At 52.3% G+C, this 26,168-nt stretch overlaps 10 protein-coding genes across 10 annotated transcripts; 6 read left to right on the top strand and 4 right to left on the bottom strand.

The window, feature by feature from the left end:
- Nucleotides 1-367: 367 nt before the first annotated feature.
- NCS57_01177600 (uncharacterized protein) lies at nt 368-1,012 on the bottom strand (the record flags this gene model as incomplete). The annotated part of the gene is made up of 1 exon (XM_053061476.1): nt 368-1,012. One exon carries the CDS (start codon nt 1,010-1,012, stop codon nt 368-370), a length of 645 nt encoding a protein of 214 aa, XP_052909862.1.
- A 1,367-nt stretch (nt 1,013-2,379) lies between these two features.
- NCS57_01177500 (Carbohydrate esterase family 4) lies at nt 2,380-3,524 on the bottom strand (the record flags this gene model as incomplete). Its single annotated transcript, XM_053061475.1, has 3 exons — nt 2,380-3,012; nt 3,056-3,293; nt 3,340-3,524. 3 exons carry the CDS (start codon nt 3,522-3,524, stop codon nt 2,380-2,382), a joined length of 1,056 nt encoding a protein of 351 aa, XP_052909861.1.
- Nucleotides 3,525-5,387: 1,863 nt separating this feature from the next.
- NCS57_01177400 (N-acetyltransferase domain-containing protein) lies at nt 5,388-6,055 on the top strand (the record flags this gene model as incomplete). Its single annotated transcript, XM_053061474.1, has 2 exons — nt 5,388-5,787; nt 5,838-6,055. The coding sequence occupies exons 1-2, from the start codon at nt 5,394-5,396 to the stop codon at nt 6,053-6,055; spliced, it is 612 nt and encodes a 203-aa protein (XP_052909860.1). The 5' UTR covers nt 5,388-5,393.
- Nucleotides 6,056-6,548: 493 nt separating this feature from the next.
- Nucleotides 6,549-6,848, top strand: NCS57_01177300 (uncharacterized protein; the record flags this gene model as incomplete). Its single annotated transcript, XM_053061473.1, has 2 exons — nt 6,549-6,554; nt 6,609-6,848. The coding sequence occupies 2 exons, from the start codon at nt 6,549-6,551 to the stop codon at nt 6,846-6,848; spliced, it is 246 nt and encodes an 81-aa protein (XP_052909859.1).
- Nucleotides 6,849-7,563: 715 nt separating this feature from the next.
- On the top strand, nt 7,564-9,848 carry NCS57_01177200 (EKC/KEOPS complex subunit BUD32; the record flags this gene model as incomplete). Its single annotated transcript, XM_053061472.1, has 3 exons — nt 7,564-8,914; nt 9,205-9,577; nt 9,623-9,848. The coding sequence occupies 3 exons, from the start codon at nt 7,564-7,566 to the stop codon at nt 9,846-9,848; spliced, it is 1,950 nt and encodes a 649-aa protein (XP_052909858.1).
- A 3,427-nt stretch (nt 9,849-13,275) lies between these two features.
- On the top strand, nt 13,276-15,111 carry NCS57_01177100 (uncharacterized protein; the record flags this gene model as incomplete). Its single annotated transcript, XM_053061471.1, has 1 exon — nt 13,276-15,111. The coding sequence occupies exon 1, from the start codon at nt 13,336-13,338 to the stop codon at nt 15,109-15,111; it is 1,776 nt and encodes a 591-aa protein (XP_052909857.1). The 5' UTR covers nt 13,276-13,335.
- Nucleotides 15,112-17,864: 2,753 nt separating this feature from the next.
- NCS57_01177000 (uncharacterized protein) lies at nt 17,865-18,887 on the bottom strand (the record flags this gene model as incomplete). The annotated part of the gene is made up of 1 exon (XM_053061470.1): nt 17,865-18,887. The coding sequence occupies one exon, from the start codon at nt 18,885-18,887 to the stop codon at nt 17,865-17,867; it is 1,023 nt and encodes a 340-aa protein (XP_052909856.1).
- Nucleotides 18,888-19,729: 842 nt separating this feature from the next.
- NCS57_01176900 (uncharacterized protein) lies at nt 19,730-20,592 on the top strand (the record flags this gene model as incomplete). The annotated part of the gene is made up of 2 exons (XM_053061469.1): nt 19,730-20,027; nt 20,084-20,592. The coding sequence occupies 2 exons, from the start codon at nt 19,730-19,732 to the stop codon at nt 20,590-20,592; spliced, it is 807 nt and encodes a 268-aa protein (XP_052909855.1).
- A 1,117-nt stretch (nt 20,593-21,709) lies between these two features.
- On the top strand, nt 21,710-23,568 carry NCS57_01176800 (FAD-binding-2 domain-containing protein; the record flags this gene model as incomplete). The annotated part of the gene is made up of 2 exons (XM_053061468.1): nt 21,710-22,771; nt 22,822-23,568. 2 exons carry the CDS (start codon nt 21,710-21,712, stop codon nt 23,566-23,568), a joined length of 1,809 nt encoding a protein of 602 aa, XP_052909854.1.
- Nucleotides 23,569-23,921: 353 nt separating this feature from the next.
- NCS57_01176700 (FAD-binding-3 domain-containing protein) lies at nt 23,922-25,975 on the bottom strand (the record flags this gene model as incomplete). The annotated part of the gene is made up of 5 exons (XM_053061467.1): nt 23,922-24,786; nt 24,842-25,455; nt 25,516-25,661; nt 25,722-25,802; nt 25,864-25,975. The coding sequence occupies 5 exons, from the start codon at nt 25,973-25,975 to the stop codon at nt 23,922-23,924; spliced, it is 1,818 nt and encodes a 605-aa protein (XP_052909853.1).
- Between the last annotated feature and the right edge of the window lie 193 nt (nt 25,976-26,168).

Raw genomic sequence — 26,168 nt, 5'->3', positions numbered from 1 at the left:
CAAAGATGCCTATAAAGGACTAACTAGCTGGAGGGTGTTGTTCGCATGATCTGTGCCCGATGACTCTTTCATGAACTTCAAACATCTATTTGCGGCTAGGTCCCTGCATGTCACCCACAAGGACGTGTAACGTGTTGGTTGCACCCAACAAAGCGGTTTGCCAAGAGTTAATTTACCAACTTGGTAACTTTGGGAACAAGGTTCATGCCCGGTAGGGCTGTAATTTCACGACAAGGAAGCTTAAATTGGGTTCGAGGACAATGATCGCTCGCAATGTTCAATTAAAAATGCTAATAGGCAAGCAGGCAAGGTATCACCCAATTAACCTTCAATGTAACAGACATCCACCAAGCTGTTCGAGCGATATTTACAGAGCAGCAACGACGATACCGGCAACAGCGGCGGCAGCGTAGATCATGCCACCCTCGCGGGCAGCACCGTTGGTGGCCTGGGCGGGGGAGGAAGTGGTGGGAGTAGCAGCAGCATCGCTGGCAGACTCGGCAGAAGCAGAGCCGCTGGGCTTGGAAGCACCAGACTCGGTGGCAGCAGTCTCAGCCTCGGTCTCCTCAGCAGTCTTGGTGGCCTCGGCGGCCTTGGTCTTGTCACCACCAGCGGCGGCGGCATCGGAGCAGATGGGGACGGCGTTGGCGTACTTGGAGAGGGCAGGGCACTCCTCGAGGGCCGACTTGATCTCGGCCTCGTTCTTGGAGTACCAGCCGAGAACCTCGGAGCTGTAGCTGGCGTACTCCTTGGAGAGAGAGGCGGGAGTGCTGAAGGAGCAGGGGTTGGTCTGGGGGTGCTCGGTGAGGTCCTTGACGATCTCGGGGGCGGGAGTGGGGAGGGTCTTGTAGACCTCCATGATGGCCTCCTGGCACTCCTTATCGAGGCCGGCGACAGAGTCGGTGGCACGGGGGGCGAGGAGGTCGCGCTTCATCTGGGGGTGGGCCATGAAGTTGCCCTGGGCAGAGACGGCCGAAGCCAGGAGGGAGACGAGGACGATCTTGGACTGCATCTTGGATGGAAGAAGAATTGTAGAGCGAGAGACTTTGAGCGAGAGGATGGTTGAGGATAGAGATCTGGATCAAGAAGGGAGACAGCTTCTCTTATGTACCAGTCCACATCCCCGGCCAAGACACTGGTATCCCTTCCCCAGACCATCCTCAGCCCAGCGGGACGCTACACCCTGGTCCTATTCTCGACAATTTCCACAGAACCACACGACGCTAGCGCTTATCCCGAGTCGGATCAACCCAAGGCTGAATGTCGTTTGGTTCATTTACGCTGTCTGCCTCAGGGGCAGCCACAGTCCTGCATGCAGCCTCACACTTTATACCGCTTTTGGGTGTTGATGAGCGTTGTCATCAGCCCTATGGGAGAATAGGAGAGGCTCAAAGTGCGGCAGTTCAGGAACCGTTTGCACATTGACACACCAAAACACAAAGTGCAATGTTTTCGTGTCTCGTACATGTCTCTACCACCTCCCAAGAATGCGTCTCTCGGCGTCCAATGTTTCTGCTTTTCGCCCTTGGCAAAGACGGCGCCCTGCCGATCACAGCCTGAAACTACGGGGATGGGTAGTAAACCAGCCAATAGAAGCCACGTCAAAGACATGTTTCCGTTGTCATGGAGTTGCCGACTGCCGACCGTCTTCAAATGAGCCTTGAGCTAGTGGGGATGTGGAGGCAAGCCACACAGGAGCTGAAATCGCCAGAGTGATGCTGGACTCTGATGATTTGTCCATGGATATTAAGGTGGTGAAGGGTAGACATTGGCGTGAAGCTTAGACCTGATGACATTGGACATTCAGGTCAAAGTTCAAGCCATCCCGTCTCGAAACGGGCATCCTGAAGCTGTAGACCCAGCTAATAACAAGCATTTTTGGTGGCGCCGTTGCCCCTGAGGGTCTGGACTCTAAGATTGGCATACCCCTGTCTCATGCATCAGTCGGCGTGATTACTCCCGGGGAGAGTCAATGCCCAAATATCGGAAGCGAGAATTCAATGTCTGAGTGTAAGCACAGGGAATCCTCTTTGGGATCAACATTCAAGATAATGTGCATGGAGATTCTCGGGAATAATATTAGGTTATTACTTCCAACCAACAGCATAGATATAGAAAATGTGCCTGTCAGATCCGCTCGTTCCAAAACCCTGGCTGACATGTTGCACTGATCCTTCACAGCGATGCCGCTTGTTCCGCTGTCATTCGGCCTCCTAAGTCCCCGGCTCAGGTGTGTCGTTGCAGGTCCCAAACACAGGCTGACATCCCCTTCCACAATGCTCCTCTGTCGAACCGCACCATCCTGCCCGAGAGCAGCAAGTCTCGCTGAGGGGCTCGTGGCGACACGTCGCTTCACCGTATCGTGAGCCGCAGCGACCGTTAGTCGTCGGTGGGAAGCTGGAGGAGCTCTGAGCTGGGGTCATTGCTCGTCGGTTGATTGCCTACCTTGCGGTACCAGTTGTCTTTTGGGTCTTGGAGACACTCGCCTACTGTGACAGCTCTGAAGCCGTTGCTTTGGATGGATTGCAGCATGTGCTCGGTGAGGTTGTAGACTGTCTGGTAGACGGGGTCGTGATCGATGTGTAGCCACCTATTGGTTTCGGGGTCTTTGCCCTCGACAGTATTATCCCAGATGGCCTTGGACGCAGCAATCATGTTGGGACTATCATGGAGGTATCCCTCAGTGTCGAGGTTAAAGTAGGTAATGTGATAGCCAAGCTCATCAAGCCAAGCATTGGTATCTTCATTGCTGGCCGAGTACGGCGGTCGCATGTACGTTGGAAAGTATCCCAAGATGTCGGCGAGAGCAATCTCATTGTAGATTATCTGGTTCCAGAACTTGGACCTGCTCAACGTCGTGAGGCGTTGATGAGACCATGTATGACTGGCGATCTGGTGGCCGTCTCTGATCATTCGTCTAATGAGAGCAGGCCATGCTGTGTCTGGGTCGTTGATAGCTCCTTTGCCGAGGTTTCTTCCAGTGATGTAGAAGGTCGCTTTAGCGTTGTATTCCTAGACATGTTAGAGGCGGATGGTCTGTGGGAGGGTTACTCACCTGGAGGAGATCGAGCAGATCTTCTGTGTACGTGAACGGCCCATCATCGTACGTCAACGCAATATCGCCATTTCGACTACACCGATTGATGGCTTCACCGTAAGGAATGTCTCCAATCTTGGGTCGAGCGATATTGATAGTGTCGGGGCCATTGGGACGCACATTTGCATCGCAGGCTGGACCGTACTCAATCTGACACGCTGGAGCCGAGCAGTAGAGGTATCCAGTTCCACACCAGCTGCCACATTTAGCATTTCCTTGGTGTTGAGAGTTTGCAGACTTACCCGGAATTTGAGCAACACTCATCCTCAGCGCAGACGGTGTCAAAGCCAGTTCCGCATCGACCATCTGATTGACGCTTAACATGCTTCCCAGTCCCTTCAGATCTCGCGAGTAGCACCCGTTTTTCTGGACGCCCAGCACTTCTGCAGACGAGGGTGGCCAATGCAAATGCCCCAAAGACCTTCATAATGGACAAGTAAACGAATGGGTACCTCGAATGAGATGCGATAACATCAATCCTCATGTCCCCTGGGCCCTAACCTATATACCCCCATGTCGCCTTGAGTGTAGTCGAAGCACGACTACGCGGCTTCCAACGAAGCTGCTAGACTCTCGTCTTACAATCATCATGATAAAATTGAGGCGTAAGCCAATATCTGTCTTCATGTAACACCGCAGGTCGTGGCGTCGGGTGGCCGATAACGGGCCGCTGACGGGTGAGGCCCCGGGAGCCGGCTCCGAACTCCGATGACACTCCGCGATTGACGTCGCAAGGATGAAGTTGAGCTCCTCCAAATGGAACCTCTTGAATAATGCTTAAATGCGTATGCTTTGCTTAAGATGGGGTCTGAATGCTATCTAGGTAGTCTTCTTGATGTCGAACAATGCAATGAGCCTGTCGATGCCCACCTGAAGGGCCTCGTATTTCGGAGGAATCTTTGATTAGAACCCCAATTTCAGACGAGAACGTTCATGCCGTGCTCATGTTTATCTATGCTCGTTTATCGCACGACATCTTGCTGCTCAGAGATTGGCTGATGGCCCTGCAGCATCTGCGTCACTGTCCCACCTCGCTGAAGACTCCCCGTTTCGAAGCCCAAGGGCGAGCTTAGTGGAATATAACTGAAGTGGATATCTTAAGACATATCACTGGTAGTTTGTCGGCCTCAAATCGCAGTGTCGCTCGGATGCTGTGCTGGTTTGGCTTCAAGGCTACCAACTCGGAACCGGTACTGAGTCTTGGACATTTGGCGCATCACCTCTGCATAAGACGCTTTGCCAATCAACTCACAGCAATTCCGTCACCAGATCTCCACGAGTATGGATCGTGGGGGTTCATCCGAACAATCCATACATTTGGTTGGAGGTAGAGATAAAGATCACAAGCTATGAAGCCACCCATGTCTGAAACGACGCATGCAAGTAAGCTTGAATGCCATCGCGCTAAAATATCTATGGTTTCTCTCTAGCCCCAAGACGAAAAGTGAAGCCGAGTTCGTATCGCCGCCGCCGTATTGGGCTCGGCACGGTACCTTGCAGGAGGTTGCGTCAAGCAAGTATATGTGAGCACAATACGACAAGACTTGCATGCATATGAAAAAGGCACTTTTGCAACCTCGCCTCTAAGAAGATCCCCTTCGGGAGAGCCGGGTTTGGAGAGTGTGCCAAGGCTGTCAAACAGCGGCCTTCTCAGCGTGTGAATAACTTGCCAGCACTCAAACATGTAAGACTGATGCATAATACGAAGTAATCAAGGCCTAAAGGTTAATCTGTCACGGCCTAGTATTAGCGCCTAACAAGACTCGTACTATATGAAGGAGATGTCCATGAGCTGGAGTAACCTGATGGAAACTGTGACAGGGCTTAGTTGGCCCCATGAGAAAAAAAGTGACGCAATGGACCTAAAGGATTTATTCCTCCTCTAGATTCGGTGAAAGCTGGGCTATGAAGGGATTTAAATAACCTGACTTCTATGTATCGCCTCGTACCCTCAATGCCCCATGCCCCTTGCATCGACGAGGCTGGTTGAGGAGACAGAGTGAACGACGAATTGAGACTAACCTATAGCACATGCTATAAGATATTAGTCTTATTCTCCTTTCGAGGGAGATACAATACTGTGCCCAGACAGCGATTCTCAGCGTGTGCTTATAAAGGAGCCCAGGAGAACCCAAGTCCTTCAGGAAAAGAGAAAACTGCTGATCTGACTCGTCTTGGTGACAGTTAAACCTGCAGAGTAATAAATGTGGAGCGGTTTCTCAGCCCTCAGTATAAATACAAGGGTGAGGAATTCATCCCCGCACTCTTACGGCTTACGCGTCAAGCAGCACCCAAGATGACAACCCCCAATGCGCTGAGACTGGAATTGGCGACTCCAGAGGATATCCCAGCTATGGTAGATCTCTGGTTCGAGGCGTTCAAAGACCCTGACATGCAACGATTGTGGCCTGGTACTCCAGGGGTGCGCAAGTGGTGGCATGATGCCAACTATCACGATATTATCAATAAACCATTGGCACGCTATGTCAAAGTGGTTGACCCTGATACACTGGATACCCAAGGTCGGTCCCGTATAGCGGCTTATGCCAAATGGGACACGGCCATGCCTGAGGAGCGAGGTCGTCGATATCCGCCTTGGCACGACGATATGCCGGGTGAAGAGTGCCAGGCTTTCTTCCAGAGAGAAGAAGACGAGAGAAAGAGGGTTATGGGCGACTATAAGCATTACTGTATGGAAGACTCAACCTTGTGAGCAGTTCTTGAGCTGATACAGACGCAGACCTCGACACACTTGCTACACACCCTGACTATCAACGACGAGGGGCCGGATCCATGCTTATGAAATGGGGATGTGACCTTGCAGATAAGAATGGAGTTGGGGCTTATGTGGATGCGAGTAAAGCTGGTGCGCCGTTGTATGAGAGGTTTGGTTTTGTCGACGAGAGTGAGCCTGATGCTGGTGAGGTTGCCTCAATGGCTCGAAGGCAGCGTGATTGATATTTGTAAGCCGTGATGCCTTGGACTTGGACTTTCGTACTGAAGGGGGAATCATTCATATATAAGCCAATGCCTTGAATGTAGACAGATCAGAACTCGGCTTCCAGAGTGAGATAGTAAGAAGAATCGGGATGATGAGTAGAAACACACCTGACATGAAGGATGATGTTGAAACCAGAGTCGAAATCTCGCAAATGTGACAAATAAAAAACTGCTTATAGATGATTCCTCATGCCATGCCTGATTCAATCTCACTTTGATAATAAACTATATTTACCTTATCATGCTGAAGATGTCTAGGGGCTTTGAGCTGATCTATTAGTTGAATACGAATCTCCGTAGGAAGCTGCTGAGCTACGTGAGATCACATTTGGCTTATTTAGCAAGGCAGAGAGGTGCCTTAGGCCTGCTGATGCCGGCGCCGCAAAATGAAACAATGTGCTTCGCGACGTGACCATCTCGATTGCTTGCCCTTTGCCCAGCACATCTAGTCATGGCGGTAAGGCCAGGTTAAATTTGCGTCCACTGCTATCGACTGACAATCGCCCACCAGAAAGGCGATGACGCCCTCGCCGGGCGAGAAGAGCGAGGCATCCAGAGCCACCGCTTCCCCCCCGATCCCACCAACGACAGAAGAATCAAGTTCCAGGGGCTATACATCTGTGTATTCAACGAAGAAACGCAACATCAGAAAACACTCGAGGAAAACGTTGGCGAATATCAGGACTTTGAAGTCCCCAAGGGCTACACCACCTACGTGAGAGGGGTTGACATTGTCTGCTGGCTCGTCTAGGAGGAGAACGTGAGTTTGAAGCCGTGCTTGTTGCTTAATCGATAGCAATCGTTGTGGCCACACCAAATGGCGAAGGAGACATGCTGCGCTGAGTCTCTGGGGAACAAGGTTGCCGTAGTTTCAGTAGTTCCCCGTCCCTGACCTCTTCCATTTCCAGAGCCTGCTATTCTGAACAGCCTTCCTGCATCACCCGGGGATTTACTCCTTTACTCCTCGAAGCCCTTCCATACTTGATCGTTCCGTGGCGGCCTGGATGGCCTGGATTTCTTCTGAATGACAAACGGGGCGTCCTGACAAGGCATATCAACCAGATCCATGATTAGGTAGAAGAAACAAGCTTTATGCCATTTTTTTTTTTTTTTTTTCAGCTTTTCGATAGAAGCCATGGCTAGTGTGATGGTAGTTGATCAAATTAACTGGTGGGAAAAGTGGTCTGTCGTCCAAGTCAGCAACAAGGCTCTCATGGAAGATGTCAAGACACCTTGCATATGCGACTCTCCCAAACCAGGCTGAATTACACATTCGTACGCCACAAACCAGGCGATGCCCAACAGTGTGCTTCGGGCACTGATTACACTCATGGCATAAAAATGCTCAATCCCCGGGCAGACATTGCTCGTATGCGCTACTCTTCAAACCAACCATCATATCACTTGCCTAGACCCTCGTTACTCTCAAGCCACCTCCAAACACAACCTAAATGACATCTACCATCATGACCGAAGAAGCTCAAGAGATCTGCATGTTCTTCGTGGATGACTCCAATATCTGGATCGAGGCCCAAAAGTTCGCCGCCTCAGGAAACAGCCATATGCCCAAACTGACTGACCGCGACCGCGATCCCCGTCTCAGGATCAACATCGGCAAGCTGGTCAAGACACTCCTCGGCGGTCGCTTTCAAGGCACCTCGTATCTCTATGGCTCTCGCCCGCCGCCCAACGACGCCGTGTGGAACACGTTTGAGAAGTACAACTTCCGAACCAAGATCTACGATCGCGCCCGTGGCAAGGAGAAGCAGGTAGACACCGCCATGACGGCGGATATGAGCCGCACATCTACCAGGCTCAGCACCATGGCCGACTTTCGCTCCGACATTAAAGAGGAGAATAAGAGGACTGTCTTTATCGCCATCACCGGAGACCAAGACATGGTCCCGCCAATCAGACAAGCCTTGGACGACGGGTTCCGGGTTGAGCTCTGGGCCTGGAAATCGGGCATCTCTTCTGAGTACCGTAAACTAGCCAACGACATGGCTCTGCTGTCGATAAACTACCTGGAGCACGTATTCAAAGAGATCTCTTTCACTAGCTACCGTTCCACTAGGCGGTCCGGAAAGGTGACTCCAAGCTGCACTCTCGTGCTCTACGAGTTTACCGGCCCAGAGTCCACCGACCCCCTCAACGCGGAAGCTATTGTCTGCAATGGGCTCGATGGATGGGGCCGCTTGTCCTTCATAACCCCATCCAACGTGACAAACGAGTTCTACGTCGAGTTCCCCGGAGTCAAGAACATCAATGACATGGATGACCTGATCGCCAAGGCAGAGACCCAGTTCAAGGGACTGTGGAAAGTCATGTCGTGGCCTCGATACGCGAACCGCTTTAACGAAGGACCGCCGGCCATGGTCGAAACTAGCAACATGTTTGCGCCTCTGGAGGGTGACGGGGATCAAAAATCCGTGGAAATCATGGCCAAGGAAGAGTCCCAACGCACCCAACACAGAACCAACGCGTCCAGTGCTACAGCCAACGTCAGGGACCCATCCAACCCCTGGAAGCTGCCCGCCGGGGGCGAACAGAGTGAAAACGCAGAGGCAAGCAGCCTCGATGATCCCAGCAACAGCAACACCGGCAAGTGGGAGACGGTAACTCGCACTAATTTGAGAAGTGGCCATCATGCAAAACAGCCATGCCCCTACGGCATTCGCTGTGGTAAACGTGGCGATTGCGGTCATCTACACACCAAAGAGGAGCGCGACCTGTTCCAAGCCCTGCCAGAGCAGAACTTCAAGAAATGGAGGACGAGCAAGTGCCGTCACGGAGACAGATGTTACCTCGGGAAAAGATGTGCGTACTATCATACGCCGGCTGAGGCATGGTGCACTCAATGCCATGTCGAGGGCCACGGTAGGGAAGACTGTAAATATTAGGAGACTTTGTGATATCGGGTCTTGAACATGTCAAAGTCGCAAGTGAAAGCAGGTCTCAGACGAAGCCGCGATGGAGTGAGGATGAGAGGGTGCCGCAGATGGGTGTGGGCTGGGTCTAAGTGGGAGAGAGCTCGTTGATTCAAATGTCTGTATATGCCTGTGTCACAAGTGAGAATGGAGGGCGAGTCAATCGAATACATTGTTGAGCATTGAAATCAATTCCACGTCTCGACGACCGTCATGAATTCCTCAGCGTCTTGAGGCTGGAGCCTACTCAGACGGTTGAGAGATGGGCTGCCGAACTCTGGGGCGCCGTGGCTTGGTTAGAATCTCTGGGTCTGGTCCATGGAGATCTACGACCCGAAAACCTGCTGCTCGACGCAGGAGACCATCTCAAGCTTGCCGATTTTGACTGTGTCGACAAGATAGGGAACGACTCACTCGGAAATCCTCCGCCATGGGCTCGTGTGCTTGGGTCAGAGGCTGGAGCGCAGCGTGAATCGTTTGGAATCAATGGGCTGCAGACAGAACAGTTCGCTATCGGTTCTTTACTCTACGCCATGACCCGTGGGCATGAGCCGTAAGCAGAGCTAGAATCGGGACCGCACATTGTTGATCTGCTTAGGGACATGAAGTTTCCTGAATTGGGCCAGGGTTGTTTAGATGTCATTATCGATCGATGCTGGAAAGGCCTCTACGACTCGGTCGAGTGTCTAGCAAAGGAGACGGCAGGCTTGGATGGTGCTGTTTCCCTACCTCGTGCTGAAGCATTGGACGAAAGCCATGTTTCTGAGATGCGGGATCGATTCCAACGGTTGGTGGACAAGGGCTTGCTAGATACGGATGAGTAGATGCAGTCTGATAGAACAGATACTTGAATCCTTGGATTTGCAAAAGACAGCAAACAGACCTACTTGGTGTCTGGTTCGGATCAACCACCTTTGAGTGTAGACTGATAGACGGGAATACATCCCGATTTCAAAGACAAACCCTGCAGGCATCCCGCCACTTCCCGGCTGGCATTTACCTAATCACCTCTGTGTTGATATTTGGACGTGGGATGAGAACAGGGAGCTGAATTCCGCAGTGAAGGAATAATTCCGTAGGATTGGCCTGTCGATCATGAAATTGGCTGCTATGAAAGGGAGCTGATGGATTACAATGCTGGATATAGTGATGAATAATAGTCGGTGTTGCTGGTCTATGCATGCTGGCTACTCACTCGCCCTTGGAATTTGAAGCTGGTGAGTGACGTTTCACATGTAGCTGAGGTAGGGCAACTGAAGGTTGGATCGCCTAGTGTGATTGAGGTATAGCAGAGAGAATTTGGCTTATATTTTTATATGTAGGCAAAAATTAATTTGCTACTCGACTGAATGCACCCTCTGCCCTGATTTCACGCTGAGAGGTTTTAGGGGTCTTGTACCTACGCGTCCTACTAGAACAAAGCCTGGAGGGTATTGAATCCACCTTGAACGTGAAATAAGCTCTCTTGCATGAGAATTCTCTATCATATCATGGAGAAGTGGATGAGTTCCTGCAGGAAGCCACCGAGCCTAGCTGTTTGTGGCGTTGACCGAACTGCACGACATTCTTTAGCTGCCCCCACGCAATTCAACGACGACAAGAGAATTCAACTTCAGGGGCACGAATTGAATATTCTGACCTCAGATGAAAAGGAGAGCGGCAGAAGTTCGGCCCTGGCCTGAAACTTGACGTGGGAGTAAGCAGGGAATTCAATTCCGCAGAGAGGAATAATTCCGCGAGGATATGAGGAAGTGCAGGCTTTGTTGAGCAGTTTACTTCCTGGTAGAGGGTATTGGCTATTGATAGTGTTGCTGCGTAATCTAGGTGATGAAAAATTGCGCTTAGTGGCCCATATCGTGATGAGGGAGGAGACGATTTCCTTGTGGTTCGTATATTCAAACTGTCTCGTACTCTCCCTCCCCTGGTCTTGGAAGTAATCGCCCGACGACAGATATCTAACCTCAAGGGGAGTGGCCAAAGATGACACGAAAACATCAGTAATCAACACTCAGGATTGGTCACCAACTAGTAAATTCAAGCGTCTTTGATCCAATTCTAGTGACATTCGCAAATCGAGCCTTGGCACCTCCCGGCCTTCTGGATGGTTGTGGGCTTGGAAGAAAATGGACGAATCCGTTTGGCCAGGTCGCCTAGCAAGCATTAACCATTCATTATACCCGTTCGTGCCACCCACCCTCCCCGGCTGGCATTTACCTAATCGGCTCTTGGCCTCTGACCCACAGAGGGCATGGCTGTCACTCGGCCTTGTTTCGGTGGTCGCGTGTCTTGAAGACGGATCTGGACTTTTACTCTGAATGTAAATGGCCTGTATGTTCTGACAATCCTCGTGTGATTGATCTACGCCTTGGTTGACAGACATGGTCAACATTCGGGAACACCCGCGATCCTACACGTGGAGTCTTATCCCACGCGCCGGATATTAAGAATTACATGTTAAGCACGGAGCGAGGACCGTTGTAACATCGTGTGTTTTGCTCCGAAGAGCGTGGATATTCTTAACCCTGTATAGTATCACATCCGCGATCCACTCACGGAGCTTTGTGACAGGCAAGTATGAGCGAGATCCGAAATCATCTTGGACCCGGTCAGCCAAGCTATCGGGTCGCTTGGGAGTGTCCGTGTGTAGGCCCCTGAACGTGGGATACCAGTGAAAAGGAAGATGAAGGGAAACAAAGTAACGCCATCTCACATGTTGTGGAGCTTGTCCAAGCCGGCGGTACCAGGCCTGTAACGTCAAGGGATGCACGGAGGATTGACAGAGATTTTACGCCTAGACGCTTCATTGACAGGGCACTCGCTTGGCAGGCTGACAGCCGAGGTATTTGCCAAGAAGAAAGCTTCCAAAAGAACCTGCTGCTAAACTCAAATGGCCTGTTATCAATCTCATCTACAGCCGCCAGACGCCTCTCGAACACAGACCGCGTCATCCGCGCGGTCCGCATTAGGAACAACTATTTTTTAAGTCAAGTTGAAGGATCACCAAGCTATCGCCCCTTTGGGATTCTGTTGCTTCAAGAGTGGATCTAAGAGTGACGTTGCATCCACAGCAGGCGAGGGATGGGCACCTTGTTACTGATTTTTCTCGGCCTAGGAGAGTCATTATCGGGCAATAAAAGTCTTGGGCGATGAGAATTGCTCGCGTGAGTGTAAAAATTTGCCGCGCTAGACGGGGCCGAAGGATTGACGCCACGTTGGATGCCTCTTCCTACAGTACAGTACTGTACAATGACGGGAGAGCTGAAAGGATACTTTTCTGTAAACTTCGCCTGCTCTGATCATTGCAGTTTTCAGATCTCGGTGGACGGAGAGAACCGACCACTCCGACGCGTCCAAAGCTGCTTAAACCCGGTTGTCTCACTGTAAATCATTGCCGTTTATGTTATTGCCCAGCATCAAGGGTCACATCCTCGAACTCCACTGGTTGCTCACTGCAGTCGAGATCTAGCGCTGCTTGCGTCGGCGAGTCCGCCCATTTGGTTCTTTCTCCGTGAAACTAAGAAGATGTTCTTCTGCAGAAGCCACGCGGGGGATCCATGAACCGGGGGGTCGCTAGGCAGCTATATTCTGTACCCCTGCAACGATCGGCATCAGGCTAGGAGTGTGGCGGTTTGCCTTACGTACGGGGCTTGGCTAGTTGAATGTCTTCAACGGCGGCCAGAGTACAGTCGTGGATGGAGCGAGATGGACCGAGGAATGGAGACTCTACAGACAAAACACGAGAAATAGAGGGTCTTGGTGATGAGCTTCTCGTACAGTTGAAAAGGACTCTTCACTTCATGTCTTACTGATGCAGGTCGGCAGATGATCAAGCTTACCCAACAAGGAATCTCGCCCGTCGATCACTCTCACATCTCCACGTCGTTGGAACCACTGTTGGCCCATGGCAAATGCAAAGGATTCGATCGATTCAAAGTCTACCCACGCCAAGCCAGCAAATCAATGGCCATGGTTCACAAACCCCCCATGCCCGAGCTCGGCCAAATACATTCGGCTGTTCCGATCTTTCACCACTCTGTGAGCGGACCTGCTTGGCCCTTCTGTCTTGGCTTCGGGGACTAACCCTGAACGCAACGTCGTCCACGCTGAGATGATGGTTGCATGATGGACAAGATCCATCTGATTAGCTTGCCCCTAGTAACAGAGGCAAACCTTGTAGTTTTATCTAATCAATCAGTGGGTCATCTAAAGCTGTACATATGAAGCTCCCATCGCCCACTGTCGATCACCCAGTCCAACCCTCATCAGCTCTCTTTTCACTCACACTCTGATCAATTGGATCAATTGAGTACAATGTCGTCTCCTGTGCTCAACAAAGAGACCCTCGAGACCAACGACCATGGTCGCGAGGTCACCAACGAGCCCCAGTCGGCCGCCGACGCCGTCCGCGACCTGACCTCCCCAGGAGTCGTCCGCATCAAGGCCATTTCCCAGGTCATCACCTTTACCGACCGCATCTTCATCTTCTTTGGCGTCTTCCTTATCGCCTACGCCTACGGTCTCGACGGTACCGTCCGCTACACCTACCAGCCCCTCGCCACGGATGCCTTCCACGCCCACTCGCTTTTGTCGTCCGTCAACACACTGCGATCCGTTATTGCTGCTGCTGCTCAGCCTACGGCTGGAAAGATTGCTGATGTCTTTGGTCGTGTTGAGCTCATCTGCATGTCCGTATTCTTCTACACCCTCGGAACGATCGTCGAAGCCGTCGCCCAGAACCTGGCTACGTTTTCTGCCGGCGCCGTCATTTACCAGATTGGCTACACCATGATTCTTCTCCTCGTCGAGGTCATCATCGCCGATATCACCTCCACTCGAGCCCGTCTCTTCTTCAGTTACATCCCCGCCCTGCCCTTCATCATCAACACCTGGGTCAGCGGCGACGTCACTGAAGCTGTCTTGGGCGCCACGACCTGGCGATGGGGAATTGGCATGTGGTGCATCATCTACCCCGTCTGCGCCGCTCCTCTCATCATCAGCCTCATGGTCGTCTCCCATCGCGCCAAGAAGCAGGGTCTCCTCGTCAACTACCGCTCTTCCTTCCAGCAGCTCGGCTTCCAGAACTTTGCCATTAAGCTCTTCTGGCTTCTCGATGTCATCGGCATCATCCTGGTCATCGCCATCTTTGCTCTGATCCTTGTTCCTCTGACCACTGCCGGAGGCTTCAAGGCCCAGTGGGGACAGGCCCATGTCATTGCTCCCCTCGTCATCGGTTTCGTCTGCATCCCTGCCTTTATCTTCTGGGAGCTCCGAGCTCCTCATCCTCTTGTTCCTTTCCAGAAGATGAAGGATCGCGCCATCTGGGCTCCTCTTGGTATGGCTTGCATGCTCAACTTTGCCTGGACCTTGCAGGGTGACTACCTGTTTACCGTCCTCCGAGTTGCTTTCGACTTTAGCGTCTCTGCTGCTACCCGAGTCACCTCGCTCTACTCTTTTGCCAGTGTCATCACCGGTACCATCTTGGGTCTTATCGTCTACAAGGTCCGCCGTCTCAAGGTGTTCATTGTTGCTGGTACCTGTCTCTTCCTCGTCGCTTTCGGTCTGCTCATCCGCTACCGAGGTGACCCCAGCAGCTCCAACAAGTCTGGTGTCATTGGCGCCCAGATCGTCCTGGGTATCGCTGGTGGTATGTTCCCTTATCCTGCTCAGGCCTCTCTCCAGGCCTACCTCCAGCACGAGCAGCTTGCCATCATGACTGGTCTCTACCTCGCCCTCTACAACATTGGTTCCTCTCTCGGAAACAGTGTGTCTGGTGCCATCTGGACCCAGGTCCTCCCATCGCATCTCGAGAAGAACCTGGCCGGCATCAACGATACTCTCGCCGCCTACGCCTACGCTCAGCCTCTCACTGCCATGCTTGAGTACCCCGTCGGCACACCTGAGCGTGAGGCCATGATTCGGTCGTATGAGGATGTTCAGCGCCTGCTTACCATCACCGGTATCTGCCTCGCTGTCCCGCTCATCGCCTTCTCTCTGTGTCTGCGCAACCCCAAGCTCACCGACCAGCAGAACCTGGTTGAGAATGAGAAGCCTGGTGCGGCTGTTGAGGGAGGTGAGAACAAGGCCTAAGTGCAGAAAAGTATGATAATCTGTTAATATACCTAATTCGTTATTAATTGTGCGAAAATGACTGAACTTGGATGTGACGTGACCTGATAACCCTATGACCCCAGGCGAGCCCTCCATGGCAGAGTGATTCCAATCATGCCCCGACGGACTGCATGTGGGCAAGTCTGGCGACGTGCTGCTATGAAGTGTTCTGAACCGAGAGCACTGAAGGTATCAGACCAGACCTGTACGGAGGGAGTTCGAAAGAAGGTACCCGAACAAAGGATCTCCTTGGGCGATGAACATGCCCCCTCTGGGACCGGCTAGCCAAAGGGAAGCACATATTATTTACCCTGGTATCCGCTTTAGTCTGTTATTGATGAGCATACCACGATTAAAAGGCCAAATACGCATGCAGTTGTGAGCGGACGATACACGAAGATCAGGGATCCTTGGAGTCGCGTACGGGAAGCCGACGTTCCGCAGCGTTGCCGAGAAGATGAACACAATTCACTTCAGAATTTGCAACGACTCAGCACTTCGGAGACTCATCTCAATCCCCTTCTCGACCCTCACCTTTGACATGGTGATGGGGTCCGGCCCTGGCGACAAGCAATACTCAATAAACACCGACGAGGCAAAAAACATGCGATCAGGCGACAACGGGCTATAACAACTCTACCAGATGACGACGCGTTGGAAGAGAGCTCCTAGATGCCGATCCCTGATAATCTTTAATGACAAAAACGGCTCCAGACATTATAATTCCTCCTCCATCAACGTATCCTAACATCCGAGTCCGGTCGCGCACGGCGTTTGAGCAGACAGCGAGCAGACAGCGAGAATCTTTCTTCATCTTCACAAGGCGCGACCGCATTCATGATCTCCTGGCTTCCGTCAGTGATGCCTCAAGTATGGAGCGATAGATTCGACTCACTCCTCGTTTCCTTTTCAAGTCATACATTCATAGCGTTGGTACTCTTGTTCTTTTGCTCCGGACCAGGAGAGTCACGCTTCGGATGGTGGTGTAAAAAGCAAGCGTATTTGCACTCTGGGACAGTAGCATGAAGCTGGTTCCCTTGGAGCGTCGGTGTCTCTTGTATCGATTGGAGAGTGGCTGTCGCAGACGTTAGTAAGTGACAGAGAAAAGGCCAATAGTTACTTGCGTGCTTGATTAATGAGCGCCAGACTCAAGATCCTCCACCTGCTCACCGAGGAGCCATGCCACGATGGGCATCAAGATGATTGAGAGGTCGTGCGCGATCACAATGAACCGAACGCCATGAACGGCCTCTCGGGGATCGATTTCAAACTCCAAGGGAATTCTTAGCCCTCGGGCTGCCGCCACCTCGAGCCTTTCGGGCCGGGCGGTGACAAAAGCTTGGCGGCGAGGGTAGTCGGGGGCGTGCAACTCCCATCTCATATGAAGCTGAACATGCCAGACATACTCGGTCTGGTCTTCTTCTTCCTCCATGAAGGAGTTTGGGTTGGTTGGACCCTGCGACATAATAGTGCAATAAGCTATGGCGGCCGGGGTGAGGGTGTAAAGGAATGAAGTAACGATGATGGGGGTCCTCGTGGTAAGGTTGGTTGAAGATGTGAGGTTAATGGTGCAAGTTTTGAGTGAGAGAATGGGTCTTTTTATGTTGGAAGGTGAAGTTCCTGGCAGCTGGCGGCAGCTGTCAACAATACACTGCACAACAATAGGGAATGCGTTTGCACCCCTTGACTTCAGAACATTCTCAGATACGGCTCAATAGATGCGTTTGCGCATTCAACGCTGACGTCACTTTGATGAGAGACAACCGCGACTGGCAGTAGCGTTTAGCTTCTGTTTCTTCTTCTTTTTGGACTTTGGTTTGGTGTGTTCTCCTCGTCGTGGGATCGTAGGGGTTCGAGTATGGGACCAAGTGTTCGTCTCTGGCGTTTCATTTCCATTCCCTTCATGATAGCTGAAAGCATTTAAATTCACCTCACAGAGACTTGGTTCCCTTGTAAATAGAGACACCTTAGAGCCGTGGACTTGTGGCAGCTTACTGTTGATCTTGAAGACTTCGTTGTGAAGGGCCCACCATCACCACCATCACCATCAACGCCACCACCTCCAAGAAGCCTTCCCACCATGTCGGCGGATGGACATTCTACTGGCTTTATCCGTCAATATGAGCAGTCATTATGGTAGTTACCGTCAGAACCGGTCAAGTATGACCACTCAAGTGGCCAGGCCCCGGCATGGCGATGCCCATCTCTCCTTTATGGCCTTTCTCGAGGTTGCACCGGACCGGAGTCTTGCGGTCAGAGAGTCTATGTACTTGAGGTGTCTCGATGTTTTACTCATGAAGTCGTGTGGACTTGACCAGAGCGGATGAGACGGTGAAGGGGTATGCGTTTCCATTTAGACATGGGCAACCATGGTCGCGAGCGACCCTTTGACCGTATAGGTACCTTTATCTATCCAACCCAGTGCCTGCCAGAGTTCTCCACTGTACCGGTGATAACCTAAAAGCTACTGCTAAATGGGAAGTAAGCACTTGTCTCCTCTATTACATTGCCCTTGGCCAACTAAAAAGGTCGATTGCTCGACGGTAGACATTTATCTGAGTTTAGGCACCTGGTCAGACACTTGCACAGATCAATGGCGCATAAAGTACCGTAACAAGGCCACGGAGTAGATTGGCACATCAATTTGGCAAAGCTTCATCTTGAGGGCTCTCTATTTACAAGACCCGATCCCTTTTTCGACCTCACTGATGCCATATTCCCATTCGCTCCCCTCACAGCATATCCACCACCTTCCAAGCCTGCTTGAAGGCAGCCTTGAACTCTTCGGGCCCAGCTGGGTGATCTTCCGCAGTGAGTTGCGTGATGGCCTCAAAGTCGATGCTGTAGTCTAGCTTGACCCCTCCCACGGTCGCGCCGAGTGCCTCGATGACGGTGTCGAGGTCGGAAGCGGTGACTTGGTGGGGAACACCGTCGAGAAGAACGTGGCCGATTTTAGAGGGAGTCGTCTTCTGCCAGATCATGGACAGAAGTTCAGCCTCGACGGTCGGCCATCCACCACGCTCCCACATCTCTTGCTGGAAGTCCTCGTGACGGACTCCAAGTGGTTCAGAGTGAAGGGATGGGTCGATGTAGCACTGGAGAGAGTCAAGCATCTCGATGTCCGTCTCCTTCAGACCACGGCGGTCGTCGGTGCGACAGATGACGGCCCACTTGAGGAGGAACAACATGAAGGACAAGTCCTTGCTCATCGGGTGAGCCATGATCCTGACGAGCTTGTCGCAAAAGTCTTCGCTCAAAAGGTGGCTTCTGTTCCACTCGGCGCTGTCTCGGAACAAATCGTCACTTGGCTCGTCGTTGAAATCGATGTCGTTGGCGTAAAAGTTGAAGAGGTAAAGGGGATCCTTTCGGTGCAGACGAAACGAGAGCTTCCAAAGAAGAAGTAGCTTGGGTCGATCGTCGGCAGTCTCATCCAGCTCTTTCTTGAGCATGGATTTATTCCATCGGCCTTCGGGTAGATCTGAATTACTCTCAGCCCAGCGAAGGTGGTCGTCGGCGTCTTCAAATTCTTCTCGCGGGTAGTCAGGAGGAACGGGGTCGGAGAAGCCGTGGGCTTGGACGAATGCCTTGTGCCACTTCTTGTTGATATTTTCGATGGCGATCTTCTGGAGGGCACGGTGGTGGAATGCGCGAGAACCCTTGGTGCGGCTGCGGCGATATCTGGGACGTTTGACCGATGGCCAGATGTCGCGGGTTCGACAATGGGTGAACAGCTCGGGCGATACTGATTTCTTCATCTTGGAATGACGACGATAAGATGATGGGAGGAAGAAGATGAGATAATGCTGATGAGAAGATGGAAATATCGCGGTAGAGAAGAGAGAGGTGTCGGTAATACAGCGTTCGGGTTTGAGTGTGATGGTTGATTGATGGTGCAGGCGATGTAGAACAGAACAAGACAAAATGTGCCTGAAAACTGAACAAGGCGTGAACTCAAGACATGGATTCTGAACGAGGAAGATTAAAAAATATCCCAAAAGGGTTTGCACTGCATGTCCGTCCAAACAGTGCCGGTCTTATCGGAGGTTGATAACCAGCGAGGTGCAAACAAACATCACCACAGCACTCGTGTTTTTCGCTGCCGTTGCAGTCAAACTCATCACAGGTAAACATGAGTCTATAAGAACTGGTGATTTCTATGATTGTAGTACTTTCAAGTACATGCCCACATTTGTTTTAATGCAAACCGCCTGGGGATCATTCCATGTGTCGCCCAATCGCGAGAGGAAACATCTCACTGCCCAGACGTTCTGGGTTACTTATTACGCGATTTGAGTACTGATACGCAATTATCCAAACAAAGGCCAAGTCACGACGTCATTGAGCTTGAATCCATGCCCTTCGTCGTGGTTGGGGCCATGCCCTTGGTCGACAGTGATTCACGGCCGTTGGCACTGGCAACACTGTAGCGAGCTGGTATTCCCCCCCACGAGGAAATTTCAGCCAGACTTGAAAGTATTTTCGAGTTCCTTGTACGACCAAGGCTTGCTAGGGATCTCTGCTCATTCACTTTCTTCACCATCGTCATCGTCACCTAACCACCACACAAACTTCACTCATCCATCCCCCATCCATCGCCATGGCAGACTACAACATCCCCGACGTGATGCTTCATCGCGTGATCCCCTCCATGTTTAACCCTGTAGATTTCCCAGTGCAATGGGTTGGTGATAACCCTACCCTCGGCGAAAGGCGCCAGTATATACACACCTATCTGGAGTGGCGTTTGCCGCATGACGATATGGAGAAACAGGAGAGTGAGCTGCGTGACTTGGCTGAACGGAAGGCAGCCATGAAACTGATCAATGGAAATGTCGCCGAGGTTGGTGCCCAGCAATTTGAATGGATGGTTGATGAAGTGTTCTGGCATACATGGCGTAAGCGATCTCGCTCTGATCTTTGGAATCGCTTCTAACCTTTTATCTCTACCTAGTTGGGTACCTAGGCAATACTCCTCCATTCCCATGGCCATGCCTTGCGGAAAAGGATGAGCCAGAGAACATCTCCCAATCCTTTGACAGGTGGCTGGGTACCTACATCAGGGAGGGTGATCTGGTGAAGGCTCTAGAGTCTGGCGACAATGCCGCTGACGCAGAGCAGCACCAACTCCCCAGCAGCGAGACCACCGCGACGACCCAACACTTGACAATTGCCGAAAGGAGCAACGAGAGCGATCAGGTGCAGAAGTTGAGCGAGCAAGTTGATCGGCTACAACAGGAGCTACGGCAGCGGGACGAGCAAATCTCGCAGATGCACAGGAGAATCCGGCGGCGGGACCAACGAATCTCGGATAGGGATGGAAAGATCCGGCTTCTAGAGAGCCTATTGCAGCTGGAGCGCGGGCAATCGCGGCGAGAGCGCGAGAGCATACAGCGGCAGGACCAGGATTCGCAGCTGCAGCAACAGTGGAAGGAGATGCATCGGAGGCTCCAACAGCGGTGAAGGACGTCGCTGGAGAGAACGAATGTAATAGAACGGAGTGATGACAGATAATGCTACCACGGAACGGGACGTGGGAAGGCGGAACAACTAGCTAAGAAGGCTGAAGAGGGATGAGAAAGACAGCTCGATGAAGAAGCCAGGAAGGAATGAAAGGGGCAGTAGGAACTGAATGACTCAACATCCATACAACTAGATGACCAATAACGTGGATGTGGGCTACGGAGCAGGAGGGAGTGAAATACCTACGGTGCTTTGAACTAACCAGTCTGATCTAGGTAGTTCATAGGGAGCGACATTGAACAGCCAGAAAGAAGGATCGCGTGTGACCAGCTTAAAGGGGAACCCATCTGCAAAGGAAGCCGAGTAACTACGAATAAGACATGCACCCCTAATATACCACGGCCACTAAAGAACGCCTAAGGCACGGCGACAGCGCTACCCGATCGACGAGCGTTGGACGAGGGAGCCAAGTCCCCTAGCTTTAGGTAATAAATAAAAACATTGTCTAGGAAGATCCGCGAGTGCCATCATCACGCCTCGGCCTTGTTCGCTCTGTAAACATTGCGGTGTCGATGAGCTTCTGGATCAAACGACCTTCTGGGCCTTCAGAGCCATTGCCACTGACCTGGTTCCACGGAAAATGCGCTCAAGAATACCGTTAATTGAAAGGGCAGGCTGAAGAAGATGCAATTTTGCACGTCTTTGCTGCTCAATCGGTGGCTTATCCGGTGAGCGAGGAGTTCCCTGTGAGTGGTCATTTGCTGCATTGAGTACCATCAAGATCAAGGAAAAGGACACCACTTGATGCATTGTTATATCGAACCAAACCTCCATATTGAGCTATTAAAGACTTTAATGTCCAAGGGAATCAGTCCAGTAATAAAAACAACTTTCCAGGCCGCAGAAAGATAAGCCTAGCTAACAGGAGGGGTCGGCCTAATCTGGCGCTGTCTCTCAAAGCACCTTTCGGTGTAATTCAAGACCCAAGTTGTGCCTTCGGTTTCGCCCAAGCCGATTAGTTATCCCGCCAGCTCTGTCGGTTTAAATACAGCACCAAGAAGCACTTCAAGAGATGCCCCCATCTGCCTAGCTCAAGTCCCAATATCGCCCGTGAAACATGTCTGCAGTAATTCGCCAAGCCCAGAGATCAGCTCGTGGCATTTGGCCCAGACGTTGTTCTCCTCAGCCTGGGATTCCCACGGCACTTTGCAAAGCAGCGCTCAGCACCACAGTAAGCAAGGCCCGCCCTGGGTCCGGTACAAACGATACGCAGCAGTTCGACGTGGTGGTAATAGGATCCGGCTGCGCTGGTCTCACCGCTGCCGTTGTCGCTGCCAAACATGGTCTTCGAACCCTTGTGCTTGAGAAGAGCAACTTCTTCGGCGGCACAACAGCATTCTCGGGTGGAGGAGCTTGGATCCCTAATAATGTGCACCAGAAGACGATCAACGTGGTGGATAGTCGAGAATCTGCTGAGAAGTATCTGCGAAACGTCCTTGGGGACCTGTATGACCACGACATGATTGCATCCTTCCTCCAGAACGCCCCCATCATGCTGCAATGGATGCAGACCCATACATCCGTCCGGTTCAAGCCTGTGGCACTTCCGGACTACCATGTGGGAAAGGACGGCGCGAGCGTTGGCCGGACCATCCTCACGCAAGAGTACGACGGACGAAAGCTTGGCAGACAAAGGTTGCGGAGCATCAGATACACTCTGCAAGGCTACCATGCCTTCGGATCGATGCAGGCTGATCCTGCCGAGCTGCCAGTGCTGTCGAACCCGTTCCAGAGCATGTCTAACTTGGCGGCAAGCATGCGCAAAATCACTAGATTTGGTTTGGACATGTTGCTGTACGGGAAAGGGTCCGAGATGGCCAACGGCAATGCCCTCGTCGGCCGGTTGGTAAAGAGTTGCGATGACGCGGGAGTTGAGCTACGGGAAAGTTCTCCGGTGACCCAGTTGAAGCGACTGGACGCCACGGGCGCCTTCAGTGTCATGACCCAAGACTCGCAGGGCCATGCCAAGGAGTTCGTGGCGACAAAGGGAGTGATTCTCGCCAGCGGTGGATTTGGAAGATCCAAGGAGGCGCGAGCGTATCTTCCCCATGACTGGAGTGTACAGCCGAAAGGAAACGTCGGTGATGGGCAGCGGATGGGCAGAGAGGTCGGGGCTGCGGTAAGTCACAACGAGGACAACAACAACTTGGCCACTAACGCAGAGATCAGATCCCACCTCCAAATCCCAAGAACGGTGTCTTTGCTCCAGTGTCCCTGCTGCGGACAAGAAGCGGCCAAGTTCGACGGTATCCGCACTTCTCCATCGACCGGACTAAGCCAGGCTCCATCATCATCAACACGGACGGGCGGCGCTTCGCCAACGAGGCCGAGCCGTACCAGGAGTTTGTCCAGACTATGCACGAGCAGGGAATAAAAAAGGCATTTCTTGTCGCCGACAGCCGATTCTTGAGACGCTACGGAATGGGCATGGCTCTCCCATGGCCCATGTCCCCTCGCTCCTTGATTGCGCAAGGTTATCTCGTCAAGGCTGGGACGCTGCACGAGTTGGCAGACAAGATTCAAGTGCCACCTGAGGCGCTGCAAGACACTGTGGCAAGATGCAACGACAACGCCGCCAAGGGGCTCGATCCTGAGTTTGGAAAGGGTCAATCCTCCTACGATCTCTTCTACGGCGACCCGTCTGCAGGTTTCCCCAACCCAAGCCTTGGAACCTGCATCCAACCACCTTTCTATGCTCTGACTCTCTACCCCGGAAACGTCTGTTCCACTTATGGTCTGCAGGCCAATGCGCAAGCCCAAGTTCTTGACACATCCAACAAGGTTATTCCGGGGCTATATGCCGTGGGATTGGATGCTAACTCCATCATGCGCGGCGAGTACCCTGGAGGAGGATCGAGTATCGGCCCAGCCATGACGTTTGGTTATATCGCAGGGATGAGTTTGGCTGGTAAATAATCTCAGAATATTTAGATAGTAAAGCTATCCCCCCTGTTGAAATCGCTGTTGTGTCGCGCTGCTCTCTGCTCCGCCTATTGTGGGACAGCCAACATGTAAGAAGCCTTGCTGAGGCTATCACGACCCCATATCCGACTATCAGGGCGTGATTTATCAGGGCTCCAAGTCTTGTTGATGTGCGATTAAGTTATAAAAGCTTGGATATAAGCTTCAATCGTGTACCGAAAGCCAAAGTGAGTATTAAGAAGGACATTGTGTATAGGTGGATAAAGAGTTGCGCAAGGGCGCTTCACACTTGGGGAGAGAAAGGCCAAAAGGAAACAGTTAATAAAGTTTACAGAAATGAAGTTTCATCAAGTAAACCCCAAAATACTCCGCATCACGGTGCAAAGCTTTTCTACACATTCCTCTTCGCTGGGCAGCACCTTTTGAGCTCGCCAGGCGACAACTCGGTCTGGACGGACCAGAACGACCCCTGAATTCTCAACCCCTCTGACCTCCTGCCAGCTGAAATAGAAATCCTCCCACTCTTGGCGAAAGCCGATCGAGTAGGCCTTGAGAGGGGTTCCGAGGTGGTCGCCGACGCGCTGGGCTGCCGTCTTCCAAGCGTCACCGCCTATGCCGGTGAACAGCACAAAGCTGCCACCCCCGGCTAGGTCTATCGTGCTGACGGCGTTTGAGGGGATCGTCGTGTTGAGCCATACGTGTGGCAGTCGGCGGCCAGGGTACGTGCTAGGCTCGTGGTACAGCACGGGATCCTCTGCGGCACGACCTGTTGGTGAGTAGGGCTTGGGTTCATCAGCATCGTAGATGGCACCACCCGAGTAGTGCTGGTTCATCTCGATTCCCAGACCGTGGAACTCGTGAGACGAATTCTTGATAGCTGCATGGAAAAACTTGCGCCGTGCCTCGCCTTCGGGAGTAGCCGACTTGAGTTCGTCCAAAATGCGACGCCGGGCTTCGACATCGTCAGAGGGCAGAGCGCCGATAGCATTCCAGATATCAGAGTGGTCACGGAAAGCTTGGTTTGCCCGCGCGATGATGGATTGTCCGACAGGCTGCCTCTCCTGGCTGTATGTCTGGAGGAGGGCGGGAGAAGCCCAGCCGTTGTGGACATAGGCGATCTTCCAGGCCAGGTTGAAGGCATCCTGGATGCATGTGTTGGACCCCAGTCCGTTCATCGGAGGGTGGCGGTGCACGGCATCGCCCAAACAGAATCTGTCATGAAGAAGGTGAGTATGATGCGGCATCTTGGGGGAGCGAGGGTGCTTACATGTTGCCACGCGAATATTCCTCGGCCACAATCTCATTGATGAACCATTTGGACGTGTTCAAGATCTCGGCGGGTGTGTCGTCTCCGATAAACTGGCGGATGCGTTCGAGATATTGCTCGCTCGTCGGCTGACCCTTGGTATCCCAGTCACGGTTAGGGAACAGGATAAACATCCACTCATCCCACGGCTTCACCATGCGTACGATGCCCAGCCAGCCGAACTCAGGATGTTCTAGATCCGGTTGCATTATCCAGTGAAGGTTGCCTCGGCGAGAGTCGACCAGGTGGGAGAGGTCCGCCTTGACCAACACGTTGATGGCAAGGCCTTGGCTGGGCTTCCGGGACAGGGGGAGTTCAAGCTGCTTGACAACCTCGCTCTGGGCTCCATCCGCCCCGAAAAGGTAGCGGGTTCGGATCCGGTAGACCAACTTGGAGATCTTGTCGCGAACTACAGCAGTTATCAAGCCAGTCGCTGTGTCCTTGCTGAAGGACAGGAGAACCGTGTTGAAAGTTACTCGGAAACCGTTGTGGGAGGCGTGGCGGATTAAAACAGGCTCAAGGAGAGTCTGTGGAACATCGACAGGGTCGCAGGGACTCGCCGTCTCATAGTCGCCCTACACAGGTGACGTTAGAGATTCTGGACAACTGCCAAGGTGGCTGGTGAATGTGACAACCTTTCGCGCGGGATCGTTGCCCCAGGAGTAGAGCCTCGCGAACTCGTCCCCTGCCATACTGTGGCACCATCGGGTGTGTACCATGCAATGCCCCTTAGAGGCGACTTGGAGGATGTCTCGGTCGAGTCCGATGTCGCGCAAGCATTCTGTGCCCCATCTGTGAGCCAGACTCCATGGAACACCTTGCTATCAAACTGCCTACTTACCCAAGGCCGCCATGTTGGTAATGTGTGCGCGGGGCGTGTTGGCTGTGCCAGGCGCCGCTCCTATCATGATGCCTTCCAGGCCTTATGCCTCACCATGTCAGCAGAGGAACGTCTTATGAAAGAAGTTTTGTTCCATACTAACCATAGGACGCTAGGAAGCACGCCAGAGATGCTCCTGAAGGACCACATCCAACAATGAGACACTCAGTGTCGGTCACGCCCCCCTGATCGCCAGTGTCCTGGGTGGTCTGCATTTTGTCTCGCCTTTTTCTGTCGGCTCTTGAAGCAGAGTCTTTGGGGGGTTTACGGAATCTGTGTTGATAGGCTGTGAGTAGGTAGGTGTGTAACCAGATAGCGAAGGTATGTGGGCTAACACTCGATCCTTGATCAAGTGCAGAGGGTGCCTGTCTAAGGTTTACAAAGAGGTCGCTGCAGAACAAGCTTGCG

The sequence above is a fragment of the Fusarium keratoplasticum genome, chromosome 9 (genome assembly GCF_025433545.1).
Source record: "Fusarium keratoplasticum isolate Fu6.1 chromosome 9, whole genome shotgun sequence".
In the NCBI taxonomy this organism is placed as follows: domain Eukaryota; kingdom Fungi; phylum Ascomycota; class Sordariomycetes; order Hypocreales; family Nectriaceae; genus Fusarium; species Fusarium keratoplasticum.
The sequence above is the reverse complement of the archived record's forward strand: the minus strand, read 5'-3'. Positions and strand labels throughout refer to the sequence as shown.